At 47.8% G+C, this 17,032-nt stretch overlaps 4 protein-coding genes across 5 annotated transcripts; 3 read left to right on the forward strand and 1 right to left on the reverse strand.

The window, feature by feature from the left end:
• The first annotated feature begins 2,710 nt into the window (after positions 1-2,710).
• Positions 2,711-4,405, forward strand: LOC101769423 (putative leucine-rich repeat receptor-like serine/threonine-protein kinase At2g24130). The gene is made up of 3 exons (XM_014805530.2): positions 2,711-3,139; positions 3,233-3,382; positions 3,469-4,405. Exons 1-3 carry the CDS (start codon positions 2,716-2,718, stop codon positions 4,311-4,313), a joined length of 1,419 nt encoding a protein of 472 aa, XP_014661016.2. The 5' UTR covers positions 2,711-2,715; the 3' UTR covers positions 4,314-4,405.
• Positions 4,406-5,078: 673 nt separating this feature from the next.
• Positions 5,079-7,621, forward strand: LOC105914791 (polygalacturonase inhibitor 1-like). Its single transcript, XM_022828596.1, has 3 exons — positions 5,079-6,144; positions 6,228-6,377; positions 6,450-7,621. Exons 1-3 carry the CDS (start codon positions 5,787-5,789, stop codon positions 6,500-6,502), a joined length of 561 nt encoding a protein of 186 aa, XP_022684331.1. The 5' UTR covers positions 5,079-5,786; the 3' UTR covers positions 6,503-7,621.
• A 1,496-nt stretch (positions 7,622-9,117) lies between these two features.
• On the reverse strand, positions 9,118-14,184 carry LOC101769826 (BRCA1-associated protein). 2 transcript variants are annotated; one of them, XR_215584.4, is made up of 13 exons: positions 13,790-14,184; positions 13,585-13,700; positions 13,389-13,497; positions 13,169-13,283; positions 12,433-12,530; positions 11,432-11,538; positions 10,946-11,195; positions 10,799-10,852; positions 10,531-10,674; positions 10,361-10,425; positions 10,106-10,160; positions 9,784-10,008; positions 9,118-9,578 (listed from the first exon to the last, which is right to left on the reverse strand). XR_215584.4 is itself a non-coding variant. In XM_004976974.4 (12 exons), the coding sequence occupies exons 1-12, from the start codon at positions 14,153-14,155 to the stop codon at positions 9,859-9,861; spliced, it is 1,629 nt and encodes a 542-aa protein (XP_004977031.1). In that variant the 5' UTR covers positions 14,156-14,184; the 3' UTR covers positions 9,627-9,858. The 2 variants fall into 2 exon arrangements, 1 of the variants encoding a protein (XP_004977031.1); XM_004976974.4 differs by lacking the exon at positions 9,118-9,578 and having other exon boundaries at positions 9,627-10,008.
• Positions 14,185-15,772: 1,588 nt separating this feature from the next.
• LOC101770369 lies at positions 15,773-16,869 on the forward strand. The gene has a single exon (XM_004976975.3). The coding sequence runs from the start codon at positions 15,928-15,930 to the stop codon at positions 16,672-16,674; it is 747 nt and encodes a 248-aa protein (XP_004977032.1). The 5' UTR covers positions 15,773-15,927; the 3' UTR covers positions 16,675-16,869.
• Positions 16,870-17,032: the final 163 nt, after the last annotated feature.

The following is a 17,032-nucleotide window of genomic DNA, read 5'->3' on the forward strand; positions in this document are numbered from 1 at the left end:
AGCGGAATTCCGCGACCGCAGGGGCTGAAGCGCTCCTCCGTCCAGTCGCTCGGGGGGAAGCCGACCTGCCATGGAGGTGCGGCGGGCGGCGGCGGCGAGCCAATGCCGTCCTACATCTCCACTCGGCGGCGAGAAGCATCCCCGAACGAGATATGTCCGCGGGGCGGCGAGTGCGGGGGCGGACGGGCGGTGCCGTCAACCTGACGGAAGCAAGCGCGGGACGCGACCTCGCAAGTTGCGATGTCGCCGGCGCCCGGCGCCTGAATAATCTCAAAGAGCCCCCTGGTTTGGATCGATATTATTAATCGCGATCCAAATATTTACATATAGATCCCGTGTATTTACATATAACCCCTTAATTTGGATCACCATTAATAGTTGTCATCCGATTATTTCCAATTAGGTCCCTAACATTTGCACATAGCCCCCTGTATGGGGTTCCCTCCTGGCCGCCGTCTTCTCCGCCGGAATCGAGGAGCCCCGTTGTCCCGTCTCGCAGCAAGGACTGGGTGGTCGCCGTTTGCGACTCCGAGGATTCGGACTGCGTGCACCGACAGCCAACGCCGGGCTGCTCTGACAGATCGGCGCGGCGGCGGCTCCGGGTCCGGGCTCGCCTTGCTCCGATCGCTCGCTGACGATTCTCCGTCTGCTACGGCGTCCTTCTGGCCAGGCAACAACCTCCCATCAAGGAGGGACGTCGTGCAGCTCTACAGATCCAAGGGCACCAACGGGATGCGCGCATCTGTTTCCCCGACAGACAAGCAAGCCCTGCGCGGCTCCGGCACCGGCCTCATCGTCCTCGACGCCGACAACGGCGATATGTCCTCGGCCAGCTCGCCGGCAGCAGCTCCAACGCGGCGTCGTGGGTACGGAGGTGCATGCTGTTGCCGGCGTGTTGCAGCAGAACTCATACAGCGCCAATCCCATGCCCATGGCGCACGCGTTCGAGGGCAGCAACGTATGAGGTCTCTGGTAGGAAGGTGATCAACGACGGGGACGGCCAGATTGCCGGAACGCGCCGGCGAGCCACGGCATGCCGCGGAGGCGGCGTCCTTGCGACTCCGGACGATGCCAAGGACTGACACGGATAAAAATTCCAAAATTCTCGACAGGTTCACCTGAATGAGCATCTGCCATGCCGATGGGTTCTTGCCTGGTGTAGGGATCTGCTTCACGTTAGCGACAGCATTGCGACCACAGCCTCGCCAGGTTTCGAAGACAAGTCTGGGGTGCGGCGCAGCCAGTTGGCGCCCCTCGCCGGCCAAGTCACCGACCATCTGCCTCTTCTAAGTCAGCGACCGCCACGCCTTCGGCCAGATTTGGGTTAATGAACTCACAGGTGATTCCAGCCGTCAAGAGGATGCATTGCCGGGATTGCCGGAACGCGGCGGCGCCCCGGCGAGCCACGCCATGCGGCGCTGACGGTGTTCTTGCGCCCTCAAGGGGTGGACGGTATTTCTAATAGCGTCCGGGGGTGGACGGTATTTCTAATAGCGTCCACCCTTGGGTCCCCTGCCTCCGTCCGATCAGGTTTGTGCGGCCAGGATGTTCTTCGGATTCCTCGTATTAGAGATCCTCTTTACTGTGCCTCGTCTTCGTCCATCCCTTCGACGAGGTGACTCTGCCTCTGCGGAGGCTCCGGCGAGCCGAGCGCGGCGCCGGCGTCTGCCGTCGTAGTGAGATCAAGAAGGGACGATACACCACGTATCGCGAGACCAAGAATGTAAGGATCTGCTGCATGGTTGGGCGCTGCCGCTTGGATCGCCGTCGACACTGGCAGCTCGTCGATGCAACCGCCACCGTCCATCGACCATAGTTTCCTCTGAGCGCAAAGCTCAGCAAGGCAGCAACATTGCCGCTGCAAATCTGGACATCTGGTATGGCATTCTTCGGCGCCTGTGGCGTTGTGTTGACCATAATCCTCTTCTGCATCATTCCCATGGACAGCCGGAACCTGGCGGCGCTCCGGCGAGCCACGGCGTGCAGCAGAGGGGGGCTCCGAACGACCTCAGTGACAAGGAGTGGTAGCCACAGATTCTGCGAATCACGAACGAAGCAACTCTTTTCGTTGTGAGGCACGGATGCCCGAGGCCAGAGGCGATCGGTGATGTGCTGCAACTGAAGTTGCAAACTCTGATCCCTGGACACAGTCGATTTGCTGTGTGAGGTTCAGGATTCAGAAAAAGGTGCACTGAATCATCAGCATACAGTAGCCGTGTGAATGTGTTCTCTGGTAGATATCAGAAACAAACTGCAGCTCGTCGGCAGGAGAAAGCCTCGCAAGGTGGGCGTGAGCGCGTAGTGTCCTCATGGCTGGAGTAGTGGAGTTTGAAGGCGATCCGGCACTGCACTGGTGCCGGTGCCACACTGAATTCGTCAGGCCTGCACAGCACAGGTGACAGGACTCTGCCCACTACACAATAATGCGTCAGTGAAAAGAGAAGTTGACATGGCTGGCCTGCCACGAACCTCTGCCAATCAATCAAGAATGTCTAGGAAGGGCGCGCACTCCTCAACTAGATCATTGATCAAGGTGTGGCCGTGTGGGGTTCCGGACAGCAAATGGTAACCACGCATAGAAATAGACACCCACCACCGCCCAGGCATCCGTTCGCGGACATGATGAAAACATGCCGGAATTCAACACGAAACAGCTGCATATAAGCAACACCTGAAAGCTTAATTGAGTCAACGACCATAGACCATCCATAGTTTATGCCAACGAGAGCTGCTTTATTTTATCATTACTCTCCCAAAAGGATGAGCAGCTGCATTCTGTTGGAGACCATGCTTTGGATCCTATGCATTATGCTTCAGTCCATGTTTCACATGACATGCGGCTGTGTAGCTGAGGAGACGATTGCTCTTATGCATCTGCTATCTTCGTTGGTCAAGGCTAACTCACTAGTCCCTGACTCATGGGGACAGAGCGACGACTGCTGTTCTTGGGAAAGGGTCACATTCGACGGCAAGGTCGCACGAGTGTCAGGTCCTGACCTTACCAATATGTACGCTCCCATAGGGAAGTCTATCGCAGAAAGTGAATGCTGGAACCTGAATCTGGCGGTTTTCTCCCCATTACATGAGCTTCAGCTCCTGGAGTTATCTCTGAGTTACGCTTGCTTGCATAATCTTGATGGTACGTAAACCTTCTCCCCATGCAAAAGACTAGTACTTCTTCTCTTTTACCAAAGCAGCTTGTTCATGACTCAAGGAAAGCTCCAATCCTCAGGTCTTCAAGGGTTGACAAAGCTCAGGTATCTCAACCTCAGTGAAAACAGTTTCATTGGGAATGATACCATGGGATCACTCGGCAAATTGGCATCTCTTGAAGTCATAAATCTTGTTAGAAGCAATATCAGCGGTACTCTTCCAAATACAGGTACTTGAACAATAAGTAATTAAACATTCTTTCATGTTGGTGTTGCTTGCACTAATTACTTATTATACTGCATGTGTATGCATCAGCTTTCAAAAATCTCAAGAACATGCGAGAATTGCATCTAAGATCCAATCAATTGAGTGGAAGCATCCCATCATCCTTATTCGAGCTTCCACGCCTTGAATACTTGGATATTTCAGAAAATCTCTTCCAAGGGCACATACCTATGAGCTCATTTGCAAGTATTTCTTCAGCACTGCGGACTCTAAACTTATCCGGAAATAATTTAAATGGAGCATTCCATTTCTTCTGGCTAAGAAACTGCACCATGCTGGAGAAGGTTGACCTGTCCGGAAACAGTGATTTGTCTATTGATGTGAAGTTCCATGGACTTGTACCTCCATTTCAACTGAGATCACTAGTGCTCTCTGGGTGTAACATTGACGACAGCATCATTGTGGGACCAAACTTCCTAGGCACACAACGTCATCTACAAATGCTTGACTTGTCTCACAGTAACTTGACAGGTAGTATTCCCAATTGGATCTTTACGAACATAGCGACTCTAGTCTATCTGGATATTGCAAGTAACTCGCTAGTAGGATCAATAGATCCAATGTGGCAACACCAATCTGCTCTCCAAATGATCAACATCTCTAGCAATCACCTTGTAGGGCAGCTTCCAACCAACATCGGCTCAGCGTTTCCGGGTTTGGAAGTCCTTGCTGTTTCTAATAACGTCATTTCTGGATATTTGCCACCATCATTGTGCAACATTATCGACATCATAATTGTGGACCTATCAAACAATAAATTTACAGGAGAAGTCCCAACTTGCTTGTTCACTGATTTGCCTTCGCTGCAAATCCTGAAGCTCTCAAATAACAATCTTGGAGGTTCAATATTTGGTGGGTTGGCTATTTTTCCGTAGGGGCAATATACCTTGGCAGCAACAAGTTTGAAGGAACACTCCCTAGCAATCTCTCGGGCAATCTGGTAATTATGGATTTACATGCTAATAAGTTGTCTGGCAAACTCGATGTTTCATTTTGGGATCTTTCTTCACTTGCAGTTTTGAGTGTTGCTAGCAATAACTTAACTGGCGAGATTTATCCAGATATTTGCAAATTAACTAGTCTTCAGATTTTAGATATGTCAGATAACAACTTTGTAGGGTCTAACACCAAACTGTGCCGGTGAGTTGCAACTGTATTTTCTAAACATGTCTCGGAACTCCCTCTCAGGATTCTCCCATGGTTTTATTAACAGATCCCACATTACAGTTCTGGATCTAAGATTTAATCAGTTCATCGGCAGTCTTGATTGGATACACAGCCTTTCTCAAACTAGGATGCTTCTGTTGCGTGGGAACAGGTTTGGGGGCCAAATCTCCCCAAACACATGCCATCTCCAATACTTAAACATAATTGACTTATCAGACAACAGAATCTCAGGTTCATTACCGCCCTGCATCAGTGCCATCTCGTTCGGATATCATGCAGATGACCTCGACTTTGAGACCTTGTTCAGCTTCATCGTCTTCGGAACCGGGTTTTCTAGTATGGACAATGATGATCCAGCTTTCACGTATGACACTCATTATGACCTGCAAGGCTTCACCTTCTTCAACCTGATGTTCGGTGTTGATTTCTCTGGAAACATGCTGTCAGGAGAAATCCCTTTGGAGAAATTGTAGATCGGAGCATTGTCATTCAATCACCACTGAGGAACAGCGTACCGTACAAAGAGGCAATCGTGAAATACTGTAGCAGCTGCCCAGTCTGCATTTGCGAACTTGCATGGATTGGAGCGTATGACTAGAAATTTTGGGTAACTGCCGGTGTTTTCGTAAATTATCCCATGTGTAAATGTAACTTATTATTAAAAGATGGCTTTACTACTTGTAGTGACCCTTTTGGCAGGTTTTTCTTGCTTCAGTGTCTTTTGGAACCGATCCGCAGGGTGCAGGAGTGAGTGAGATATCCGTTATACGTACAGGCGTTCAGATACAGCGAAGGCCTAGTGACGGTCTGACGGACATGTAAAACTAGGCGTGTTTGGCCATCCAGGATTGACGTCAGACAGCGAGGATTCATTCTATTCTATGATTAATTCGGCTGAAGACTGAGATAACTTTCGTAGGCCACCTTTAATTCATTCATTGCGTGGACGACCGGGCACGGCGGGGCGTCAACGCGCTCATAGAGGAGCCTGGTCGTCGTGCCATGGAAGTCAAGATGCCAAGGACAGCAGAATATGGTAACTACGCACAAATAGATCTCTGTCCCACCCCACAAGCCACAATCCACGCCGGAGCTGAAGACGAAACACCTGAAAGCTGAGTTCATCACCATAGTTTGTGCGGGCAAGAGCGCAAAACCTTTTCGATCAGCGCTCTAGCAAAATGATGAGTGGCTCCTTTCCGTTCAAGATCCTATTTTGGGTCCTATGCATCCTGCAGTGCATGCCTAACATCACATTTGGATGCGTCCCTGAGGAGAGGATTGCTCTTATGCATACCCAATCTTCGTTGATGAAATCAAACTCCGAAGTCCCGTCTTCATGGGGACAGAGTGACGACTGCTGCTCCTGGGAAAGCGTCACATGCAACGATGACAGCACACGAGTGTCGGGTCTTCACCTTTTTGGGATTCACGAAGGCGGACCCTGGAATCTGAATTTGGAAATCTTCTCTCCATTTCATGAGCTTCTGCTGCTGGATTTATCTTGGAATATGCTGTCTGGCTTACAAAATATTGATGGTATGTAACTTGTTCCGTTCCCATGCTACTCCTACCTCTCTTTGACCAAAGCAGTTTATTCATAGTTCAAGCAATTCCTTCAGCTCTTCGAGGACTGACTAAGCTCCGGAATCTCGACCTTAGTGGAAACATCTACGAGGATGATGATATCATGGGATCTCTCGGAAAATTCACTTCTCTTGAAGTCATCAATCTTGCTATGAACAATATGAGTGGTACTCTCAAGAATACAGGTACAGCAATAAGTAAAGATTCCTTTATGTTAGTGCTGCTTGTAATGATGAAACTACATGTGTATGTATCAGCTTTCGGAAATCTCAAGAACTTGCGAGAGTTGCATCTACGTCAAATCAGTTGACTGGAAGCATGCCAGCATCCTTATTTGAGCTTCCACGTCTCGAGTACTTGGATGTTTCAGAAAACCTCTTTCAAGGTCATATACCTATAACCTCATCTTCGAATATTTCTTCGTCGCTTCAGACTTTCAAATTATCAAAAAAGAAACTAAATGGGACGTTTGATTTACTCTGGCTAAGAAATTGTACCATGCTCAAGACTATAGGCCTATGAAGCTCTCCACCATAAACAATGGATTAGAGATATTGTCGGACGGGCGACAGTATCCGCATTCCGCAATATCACAGTACGTTAAGCTTTGGCATGCGGTGGACGGAATCCAGTTAACGACAGGGGTTGAGGACATTGTATCCTGGAGATGGAACCTCTCTGGAATCTACTCCGCGAGATCAGCCTATAGGGCATTTTTCCAAGGAGCAACGAAATTTGCTGCAGCAAGACCATTTGGAGAGCATGGGCACCTCTGAAAATCAAGTTCTTCATGTGGCTTGCGGTAAAGGATCAGTTGTGGACAGTTGACAGGAGGCATCGTCGGGGCCTACAAGATCATACATCTTGCGCATTCTGTGAAAAAGAACGGGAAACAGCTGATCGCATCTTCGCCAGATGTTCCTATACTCTGCAGGTCTGGGAGGAGATCAGCTCATTTCTGAACATTCAGAATCATGCCCCAACGTAGGAAGTCTGTCTCATCAACTGGTGGCTGCACAAACGGAGCGGTCTGAATACCCTGAACAAGAGAGGATTGGACTCTGCGTTTATGCTAATCTCCTGGAAAATTTGGAAGGAACGTAACGACAGAGTCTTCAACAGATCGCCGGTAAAACAGCATGGACGGTTGGTTCGCGAAATCTCTTAACAAGCTCACCTATGGTGCAGCGCTGGTGCTAAGCACCTGTCCCTCCTAGGTTGGCCAGCGTCAGTAAGAGTGCCGGGACAATAGCATCCCTTCTCTGAATTCGCTGTTTGTCGTTTGGTTGTTCATCCCTTTGTATAATCACTAAATGAGATAACGCGTGTGCGTGCACCCGGTTAGCCCGCGTTGTAACTTAACTTTCTATCATTTACCTCTTCTTAATATAAAGATACGCAGCTCTCCTGCGTATTCTTGAAAAAAAAAGACTATAGACCTATGCAAGAACGATGATTTGAATATTGATGTGATGTTCCGTGGACGGGCACCACCATTTCAGCTGAGATCACTAATGCTCGCTGGCCGTAACCTTGACGACAGCATCATTGCATTTCTTGGCACACAACATCATTTACATGTTCTTGACCTGTCTAGCAACAAATTGACAGGAAGTATTCACAATTGGTTCTTTATGAATGAAGCAACTCTAGCCGTCTTGGATCTTTCAAACAACTCTTTGGTAGGATCATTAGATACAATGTGGTGGCACCAATCTAATCTTTCAATTGTCAACTTATCTTTGAACCATTTTGAAGGACAGTTGCCAATCAACATCAGCTCAGTCTTTCCGAATCTAAGAGCTCTAGATGCTTCTTGTAATATTCTTTCCGGAGACGTTCCACAGTCATTGTGCAACATAGCGGCATGAGAATTATGAACCTATCAAATAATAAATTTACGGGACAAGTGTCAGCTTGTTTGTTCACTACCGGTGATCCTGGGCTAATCTTGAAGCTCTCCAATAACAACCTTGGGGGTCCAATATTTGGTGTGGCTAGTAATTTGTCCGCGGGGCAAATATGCCTAGACGGCAACAAGTTTGAAGAAACACTCCCTAGCAATCTGTCCGCTAATACCATGTATATCATGGACTTACACGATAACAGGCTGTCGGGCAATCTCGGTGTTTCGAATTGGAATCTCTCTCCATTTTTGACCTGTTCTGAGTGTTGCTAGGAATAGCTTAACTGGTGAAATTGATCCTGCTATTTGCAAATTAACTAGTCTTGGGCTTTTAGATCTCTCAGGGAACAACTTTTCGGGGTCTATACCAAACTGCAACAACAACTTAACATTGAGCTTTTTGAACATGTCAGGGAATTCCTTATCAGGCTTCCCTAGTGTCTTTTTCAACAGCTCTTATGTTACAGCTATGGATCTAAGACATAATCAGTTTACCGGTACTCTCCACTGGATACAATATCTTTCTCGTATCAAGCTGCTTCTATTAGGTGGAAACAGGTTTGAGGGACATATCTCCCCAAATTTGTGTCATCTCCGGTTCTTTACTGTAATTAACCTCTCACACAACAGACTTTCAGGTTCGTTACCGTCTTGCATTGGTGGCATAGCGTTTGGGTATCATGCAGACGACCTCCAGGTGGTTTAACAATGGTTGGCAAATGTCCATGGAAACGGGATTTGACGATTCTGATTATTTTAATGATCAAGATTTTGAGTATGTTGATTAGTATGGCCTCCAAGGGTTCACCTACTTTACTAAAGGGAATCTTTACACATATCGTCACAGTTTCATCAATATAATGTTTGGCATCGACCTATCTGGAAACATGTTATCAGGAGAAGTTCCTCAGGAGATGGGAAATCTGAGTCATGTCAAGTCCCTCAATTTATCACACAATTTCTTTACTGGCAGAATTCCAGCTACCCTCACAAATATGAGCTCAATAGAAATCTTAGACTTATCTCACAATGAGCTAAGTGGAACGTCACGATACCATGGGAGTTAACCCAGCTATCGTCGTTGGAGGTGTTCTCTGTGGCGCACAACAACTTATCAGGCTGCATACCGGACTCCGGTCAGTTTAGTACGTTCAGCATGAATAGCTACCAAGGCAACAAGAACCTCCGAAATATGTGCCCTGCTAGCTTAGGTCCTGTTGCCCCTGCACCAGAAGATGTGGATGATGATGAGACGTCTAATGATCCAACCCTTTACATGGTCAGCGCTGCTTCCTTCGCGTTGGCATTTTGGGCTACAGTTGCATTCACATTTTGCCATTCATATGGGCGCTGTCATACTCAGACTATAGATGATATCATTGGCATCCAACTGACCACCTAGTTGAAAATAAGTAGTCATCATGAAATCCTGTAATAGCTTCAAAATTGCACGTGCAACCTTATACGTTTTGCGTTTGACCTGAAATGCCGAGAGAGATGTAAGATGGCTGTATGACACTATTAGAAGAAATGATGAATTGGACTCGACAATCTCTGTTAGTATTTTAGCCGGAAAATTAGGTTCTGTTTTCCTTGTGTACTGTCAGCTCATAATTTTGAGAAAAGAATAGTGGCTAGCACTGAGAAAGACTACCAGTAATAATACACAAGAATACGGTTCGCACCCAAGTCTTCCGGTCAGAAATAACTTGCTAGCCAACAAAGGGAGCGCCACTATGCATGATAAGTGCTGGAGGCTACTAATTCCTCCTCTTGCTTGTTCTTGATGATCTTTTACCCTTGCCTCCAGAATCTGACTCCATATGAAGTGGCACCAGCGTACCACCCTTGACACCATCGTTCTTCTCTATCGACTTCTGCAACTTGATGGAAAATTTGAAATCCTTGATCTGCAACAAATTTTTCACAACATATGTTAACGGGTGGCCCTTGTACTACCACTCAACTACAAATATAAACCTCTGAAACGAAAATAATGACAAGCACCTGTTCTTCCAGATCACGAATTGTTTCGTCCTTCGATTTCAACTGTGCCTTTTCCCTGCGAGTGCATATTTATCAAAGAAACAAAAAAGGAAAAGTTACGGTCCCAAAAAAAAAGAACAGAGCAAGAGACCTTTTCACCGAACTGATACTTCAAAATATATAATGCCATCTATAATCTAATAGTATTATTTCTGCTTTTAAAAACCATAATCACACCATTCCTTCTTCGCCCAAAAAAAAAGGTATCAAGCATACCTTTCCTCAATATCTCTTAGTGTCTGACGCCACATGTCTTGGCTCCTAGTTAGTTTTTCATTCTTCTGCAAGTGAAAGGCAGAAAATAGTTACACCACCGCGAGGAGTCATGAGTTAGAATGCTAACAACTAGTTGCGCTTGATAAACATGCATGAGACAAAATGCTCACATCTGCAACTTTCTTTTTCTCCACCATTAGGTTTTCGAGCTTAAGTTGGAGCTCTTGAAGCTTATCATTCACAGCTTTATCAACAGCTTCAGAGATGCGGCGTTCCTTGTTTCTTTTAGCCTCAGACAAAAGTCCCTCATAATACTGCAAGTATGAACAATATATGCAGACATATGCATGAGAGAAACTACGATTTCAACAGGCCAAGAAAGTTCATAGAATCAATAGCAACGACAAAAAAAAAACTTAGCAGTTAAGTGGAGTGCACCTCTCTCTGAGTTTCGAGTTGACTTGCCAGGAGGCGATTGTACTCGTCCACAATCTATTAAGAAGAGTGTGCATGTAACTTGTCAAAAGAGATTACCAGTAAGGTATGTCGGAGTAATTCAAATTAAGTGGACTTAAAATTTCTTACTGTTTCAGCTTTGCTGCTGAACATAGCTCCACCCATGTCTGAGTCATCATCGCACGTGCAGTTCACACAGTCATCCCCAGAGTATTTACATTTTGACTTGAATTTAGCATTTTTCGCATCACTCTTCGAGTGATTCAGACGATGGACAAAACTATCACCAACGTAATCCCAAACACGCTGTGTTTCCAAATCTAGCGAATAGCAGTGCTGAGTGTCTTTCCAGTGCTGTTTTGCATGGCCTTCTTGATACCTAGAACATGGAAATCAATATGGGCAAAACTAATGTAGAAAGAGATTGAACGAACCCAAAGCTGTGTATATCAAAATTCTTCTGATGACAACAAATGTCCCACATCATTATAACTGGTCTTTCCATGTAGCAGTCTTAACCACTGAGTAATTATGTACAATACTTTAACATGAACACCCTTAAGATGCCAGAATGACTCAGAAAATATTAAGTCAGTAGGTAATGTAATGGCATACCTTCCACATCCAACAAAACCGCAAATCACACATATCCAGAGGTTTCCGGAAGTTGGGCAAACAGAGCAAGTAGAATTTTCAGGCTGCTTCTGACAAAACTGACATACCTGAAATGGAAACAGCTCAGGGTAAAGGGCTAAAGGCACAGATCATGCTAAAGAAAGTAATGCCTGTGATAAGAGAACGGATCAGGTGCACCCAGCCCTTGGGCTGCTCCCGTGCACCCGGCCGGGTGCATCCGTTGGATGCACAGCTAACGGCCCAGATGCACGCGCTGTCTATGATGCACTTTTGCGTTTTAACCCTTGTAGTTTTTACAAAAATGCTGTACATCTGGACCATTGGTTGTGCATCCAACGGATGCACCCGGCCTGGTGCACAGGAGCACCCCAAGGGCCGGGTGCACCTGATCTGTCCTCCCTGTGATAATGGAAAGAAAGAGTTCTCGATGCACCGGAGGCAACTCTATAGTACTTCAAATTGAAGTACTAACAATAATTTGGAGTACATGAGAAAGCAGTTGCTCCTTATTTACAATGTTATGATCCATGTATTTTAGAATAATGTCCCCAGGACTCACATGTTTGCCATTACAATTCAATATTTTCCCCCTTGCAGTGCAATTGCTTGCTAGAATGTACATGCAGGCAGTGAATGTTCAGAAATCAGTATTGACATGCCCCTGCTGCTGGAAGTTCCTACTGGGTGCCCAAGATATCAAATTGACACGTTCAAGGTCCCAAGATTCTTTAAGAAACTTTATGTCCAAATGGTTATTCAGTACCAAATACTAAGAAAAGAATGACACGACAAGGAATTCACCATTCGTCAAGAAGACTATCCAATTAACATGACTAGACATTTTGTATGACATAGTTTTCACTGCAAATGCAAATCCAGAGCATTTATACATCACACAAGGAAAGAATAATAGCCGTGAATGATTGTGTGCTGCCCTAGAAGAGCAAATAATGGGAAGAGCAAAAACAGCCATTCATTACCGGACAAGATGAATTGACCCACACTGAAACGCATGAACACTGGAAGGAGTGATCACAAGTAGTTGCCAAAATCCCACTGATGTCTTGGTCCAATCTTTCTGATCAATTAACACATGAAGATGGCAGAGAATAGTTAGGCATGCAATGCCCTAAACAAGACAGGTAACAACCAGCAAAATATGAGAAGTGAAAATAACAAATGAAGTGTTGCATCAAATAGAAAGGCATTTAAAGTTCAAACTATGCCCGGGAAAATGAGAAATTTAGTATCTATTTATGAAGTGCCACGTGTGTACATAATGTTGAGTACCACGTGTATGTATGTAATGTTGGTTGAACAACACAAAGAAGACATAAATCAAGTTTACTTTATCTGAAATAAAAAACTTCGATGCGTAATTTGATAGATCCTACTAGGTTAGAAAGCTACACCCTGAAGGCAGCTCTAAAGCAGTTCATCAAAATTGATAGGCATTGGAAACACTTCAGGAAAACAGTTATTAGTTAAGTCTCAAGGAAATAGAAATAGATTCCCAACCTCAGAGATGAAGTTTCCAAGCACAGAACAGAAGTGCCTAAATTTCTTCATCAGAGGTCTCTTTGGAGACATCCAATAAATCTCTTCATCAGAGATCACAACAGGAATTCAAATGTGACACTATGGTGACATTTACAAATGATTGCGATTGTATTGCAGAGCCCCCAAAGCAACATAAATAAGAAAAGTTAAGATCACCTATGCAAACAGGGCATATCGGAAGTTCGGTGGATCCAGCCGGTGGAGTTGTGGCAATCTCCGAAGAAGGTGTATACTGCACAGCTGCTATAAACAGAACATGGCACACCTCTCCCTGCACCATGGAACAAAAGGTAAATCAGGCACACTCCCCAATTTAGCAAGGGTCTGGCATATGATCAGCAAACAAAACTGAAATCCAATTAACAATGTTATCAACCTCTGAGGATGAGAACCTCCAGCCGTTAAGGTCCAGGTAGAACCCATCAGCGCTCTTCTGGTCCTCAAACTCCACAAGGACGCTGTACCGGTCCTCCACTCCATCATCCCTACGGTACAACGGCGTGTGTAAATAAATCGCTCAACAAGCAGAGAATGGCGCGATTTGCTAAGGAAAGCGATAGCCGGTAGTTCACCTGATGAAACGGATGTCCGAGGCGCGCTCGAGGTAGGGGCCACAGAAGCGGATAAAGTCGTCCGGCGAAACGCGCGTCGGAACGGCGAGCACCAGGAGCCGCGTGCCGCGCCATGGCTGCGAGAAAGAGGAGTCAACTAGACGTAAGCGCGCGAAACAGAAAGCACACAAGTACTAGTAGAGAGAAACCGAGGGAGAGCAGTTACCGGGAGGAGCGAGTCGGAGGCGGGCTGCGGGGCGGCCGGCCCGTGGGAGGAGGAGGAGGTGGCGGCGACGGCCGAGGCGTAGGAGGAGGAGGAGGTGGTGGAGGTGGACGACGACGAGTGGTAGAGGTGGATGACGCCGCTGGTGTGGTGGATCCTAGGGCTTCGGGCGGGCGCCGCGGAGGTCGCGCCGGGGAGCTCGAGGGGAGGTATGGACGACGTGGTGGTGGATGGGGGAGGGTTGCTGGAGGGCGGGGAGAGGGGGTGGGAGGTGGCGCCGCCGCTGGTGCCGACCTCGTCGGCGGCGGCGGCGGCCGGAGAGGCGGAGGCGGCGGGGAAGTCGACGGACTGGATTCGCAAGACGAACATGATGGTGGATGGGTTCGCTGGGTTTTTGGGCCCTTTTCCTTCTTTTTGGCTGGACGAGTTCAATTACTTTGCCTTTTATTAGCGATTTCTTTAACTAAACAATTACAGCGAGTTTGGCTTCAGAATAGTGTAATTGCCCCTCGACCCACAGCATGTTCACCGCCCCAATCACTGTAAGTTACGACTGAAGGTTAATGTTTTCTTATGGCTGATGATGATAAGTATCGGTATTTTATACTCGGCAACCTACCGAGTGGTATCTTGAGGTAGTAAATTGGTTGGTGGGGAATCATCGGATCTGGAATTTGATGTAAAATCAAGGACACAAGACACAAATTTATACATGTCCGGACCGTCAGAGTGGCGTAATACCCTACGTCCTGTTTGGAATGTTGTATATTGCGCTCCTACGCTTAGGTGTTGTTTGGTGTTGAGGATTTAGTCCTCTATTGTAGTTCTATGAGATCTTAGCCTACCGATCTAGGGAACCCTACCCTCCTTCATATACTCTATGGGGTGAGATTAGTAGTCAATTATAAAGTAGGAATCCTAGTAGGATTACATGACATGGGTTCTAGTATGATTACATAGGAATTCCAGTAAAAGTCATCTGTTCCCAACAATTAGTTCCAACCCGCTTCAATTCTCAAAGAAGGGGTCGGAAAGGATGCACGGGACGGCAAAACGTGGCATTGGCAGGGTGGTGCGGCGAGAGATACCACGATTTCCAGAGAAAAAGATACGTTCTAAAGTTGTGAGATCTTCATCCATTGTTGCAGCCCCCGAACCATGATTTAGAGTTTTCAGGCAATGCTCTTCTGTTCGATTCCGAGCACAGAGCTTTTATGAACATCCATGGATTTTCTCCTTAGAATGAAATTATCTGTTTGGGAGCACGATGGTTTTATCTTGATCAAAGCATTCACTGTTCGGACTGGCATTCATGCTGTATTGCAGCACACGGGCTTCATTCTTCTTGAGGATTTATGATATTTGCGGCACTTCTTTCTGCTGAGAATACTCCGTCGTACTCTCTCCGTCCTGAAAAAAAAATACAATTCGGACTCCGAACTTGGACATATTTTTTTTCGGTACGGAGGGAGTAGTGTTCGAGCTCCTTTTATTTTACCACTGACCAGCGTTACGACTTTGCCAAATGGCAATCATGCGGTATGAACGTGTCGTCTAGAGCACACAGGAACGGCACGCGCTCATACCTCAAACTACGATGACTACTCGTGCGGTCAGAGCAGAACGCGCGAATCTTTTGGATTCACAACAGTAGCCGGATCATTGCCTTCCCGCCAAAAACACTCGTCTCCTTTCCCTACCCCCAATGATCAGGTAACCACTAACAGAACGATGCTTAGCTTTATCTACAGCGCTAGCTTCTCACTCATCAGCCACCAGCTCCCAGTGAGGCAGTGACAGATTTACCCTACGTGGCTGGGACCCGCTTGCCAGTGAAAGGGTTCAGAGTTTCAGACACAAACGAGTGGCCGCTGTTTTCTTCAGACAACCCACACGCTAGTCGTACCCGGCTCTAGCTTTTGGAAGTAACCCGCCTCGGGAAGCGTGGCTCGGAAGTTGATCAATGGTGGTGGATTAGACAATCAAAGGCATCGTCTCCTAAGCAGCTGCAGCTTTCGTCTTTTGATGCGACCACAAGCAGTCGCCGCGCCACCTGTTGGCTGCACTTGCACACAGTACACGTTCCTCTCTTCTCTCTGCGCTGCATAGCTCCTCCACTCCGCTTCGCTCGCCACGGCGCCATGTTCACCGACGGCATGTCGAGGCTGGCCGTGGCTGTGAGCGTGACGGTGGCGCTCAGCCTGGCCATCTTCCTCACCATCCTGGTACTCCTCCTCGCCGACCTCTTCTGCGCCCACCTCCGCCGCCGGCGCCTCCGCGCCGAGGCGTCCCAGTCGAAGCTCGGCCCGCTGTCGCTGTCCCCCGCGCGCACCGAGGACGGGTCGGTGGCGACCACAGCGGCGGCGCGCGAGGCGCTCTCCGGCACGCCGCCGTTCTACTACGCGCACGGCGTGCTCCACGCGCCCAACACCAAGGACCTCCTCCTCGCCATCCCCAAGCTGGAGTCCGCCGTGTGGCGGTGGTCGCCCGCGCGCCGCTCGACGCCGTCGCGCTCGGGCTCGTCGACGGGCTCCTCGGCGCGCGGCGACGGGTTCATGTGCATCTCCAACCCGGTGTACGACCGGGGCGGCGCGCGGGGCCAGGCCGCGCCGGACGGCGGGGACTCGCCGCCGTTCGAGACCCCGGGCGCGTCGCCGTCGCCGTTCGGGATCACGGAGGAGGGGGACGAGGAGGAGGGAGGGTTCTCGCCGCCGCTGTCGGCGATGCGGAGGCTCCCGCCAGTGGGCGTCGTGGCGTATCCCCCGCCCGCGCTGAGCTTTGCCGATGCCAGGCCGGCGCTGACGGTGACCGACACCAACCGCGCCTCCTCCTCCTCCTCGTCCAATCTCACCGCCGCCCACTTCTTCTCTTCATGGTCATCGAAGTAAGAGATCACTTGTATGCGATGTAGTGAGAGGGGCGATGTGCTTGTATGATGCAGCTTGATTTCATTCATTATTTTGGTCATTTTCCTGTTCAGTCAGATACTCACATCACCTATCGATCTCCGCGGTCCTGCTAGTTCTTTGCATATTTCATCTCCACTAAAATCAATCTTTGATCAATATTCTATTCATCACTAAACTCGCTAACTTTGTTCAACTGCCAATGAGAAAATGTTCACAGATATCTTAATAAGTGAATGATTAATCTCACTGTTAAACAGAAGAAATTACAGTTTTGCATCGTTCGAAGTTGAATGGCATATTGGCATTTGTTGAGTGCTTGGGCGGTCGTCGCTGAGTC

Source organism: Setaria italica, chromosome VII (genome assembly GCF_000263155.2).
Source record: "Setaria italica strain Yugu1 chromosome VII, Setaria_italica_v2.0, whole genome shotgun sequence".
NCBI classification, from domain to species: Eukaryota; Viridiplantae; Streptophyta; class Magnoliopsida; order Poales; family Poaceae; genus Setaria; species Setaria italica.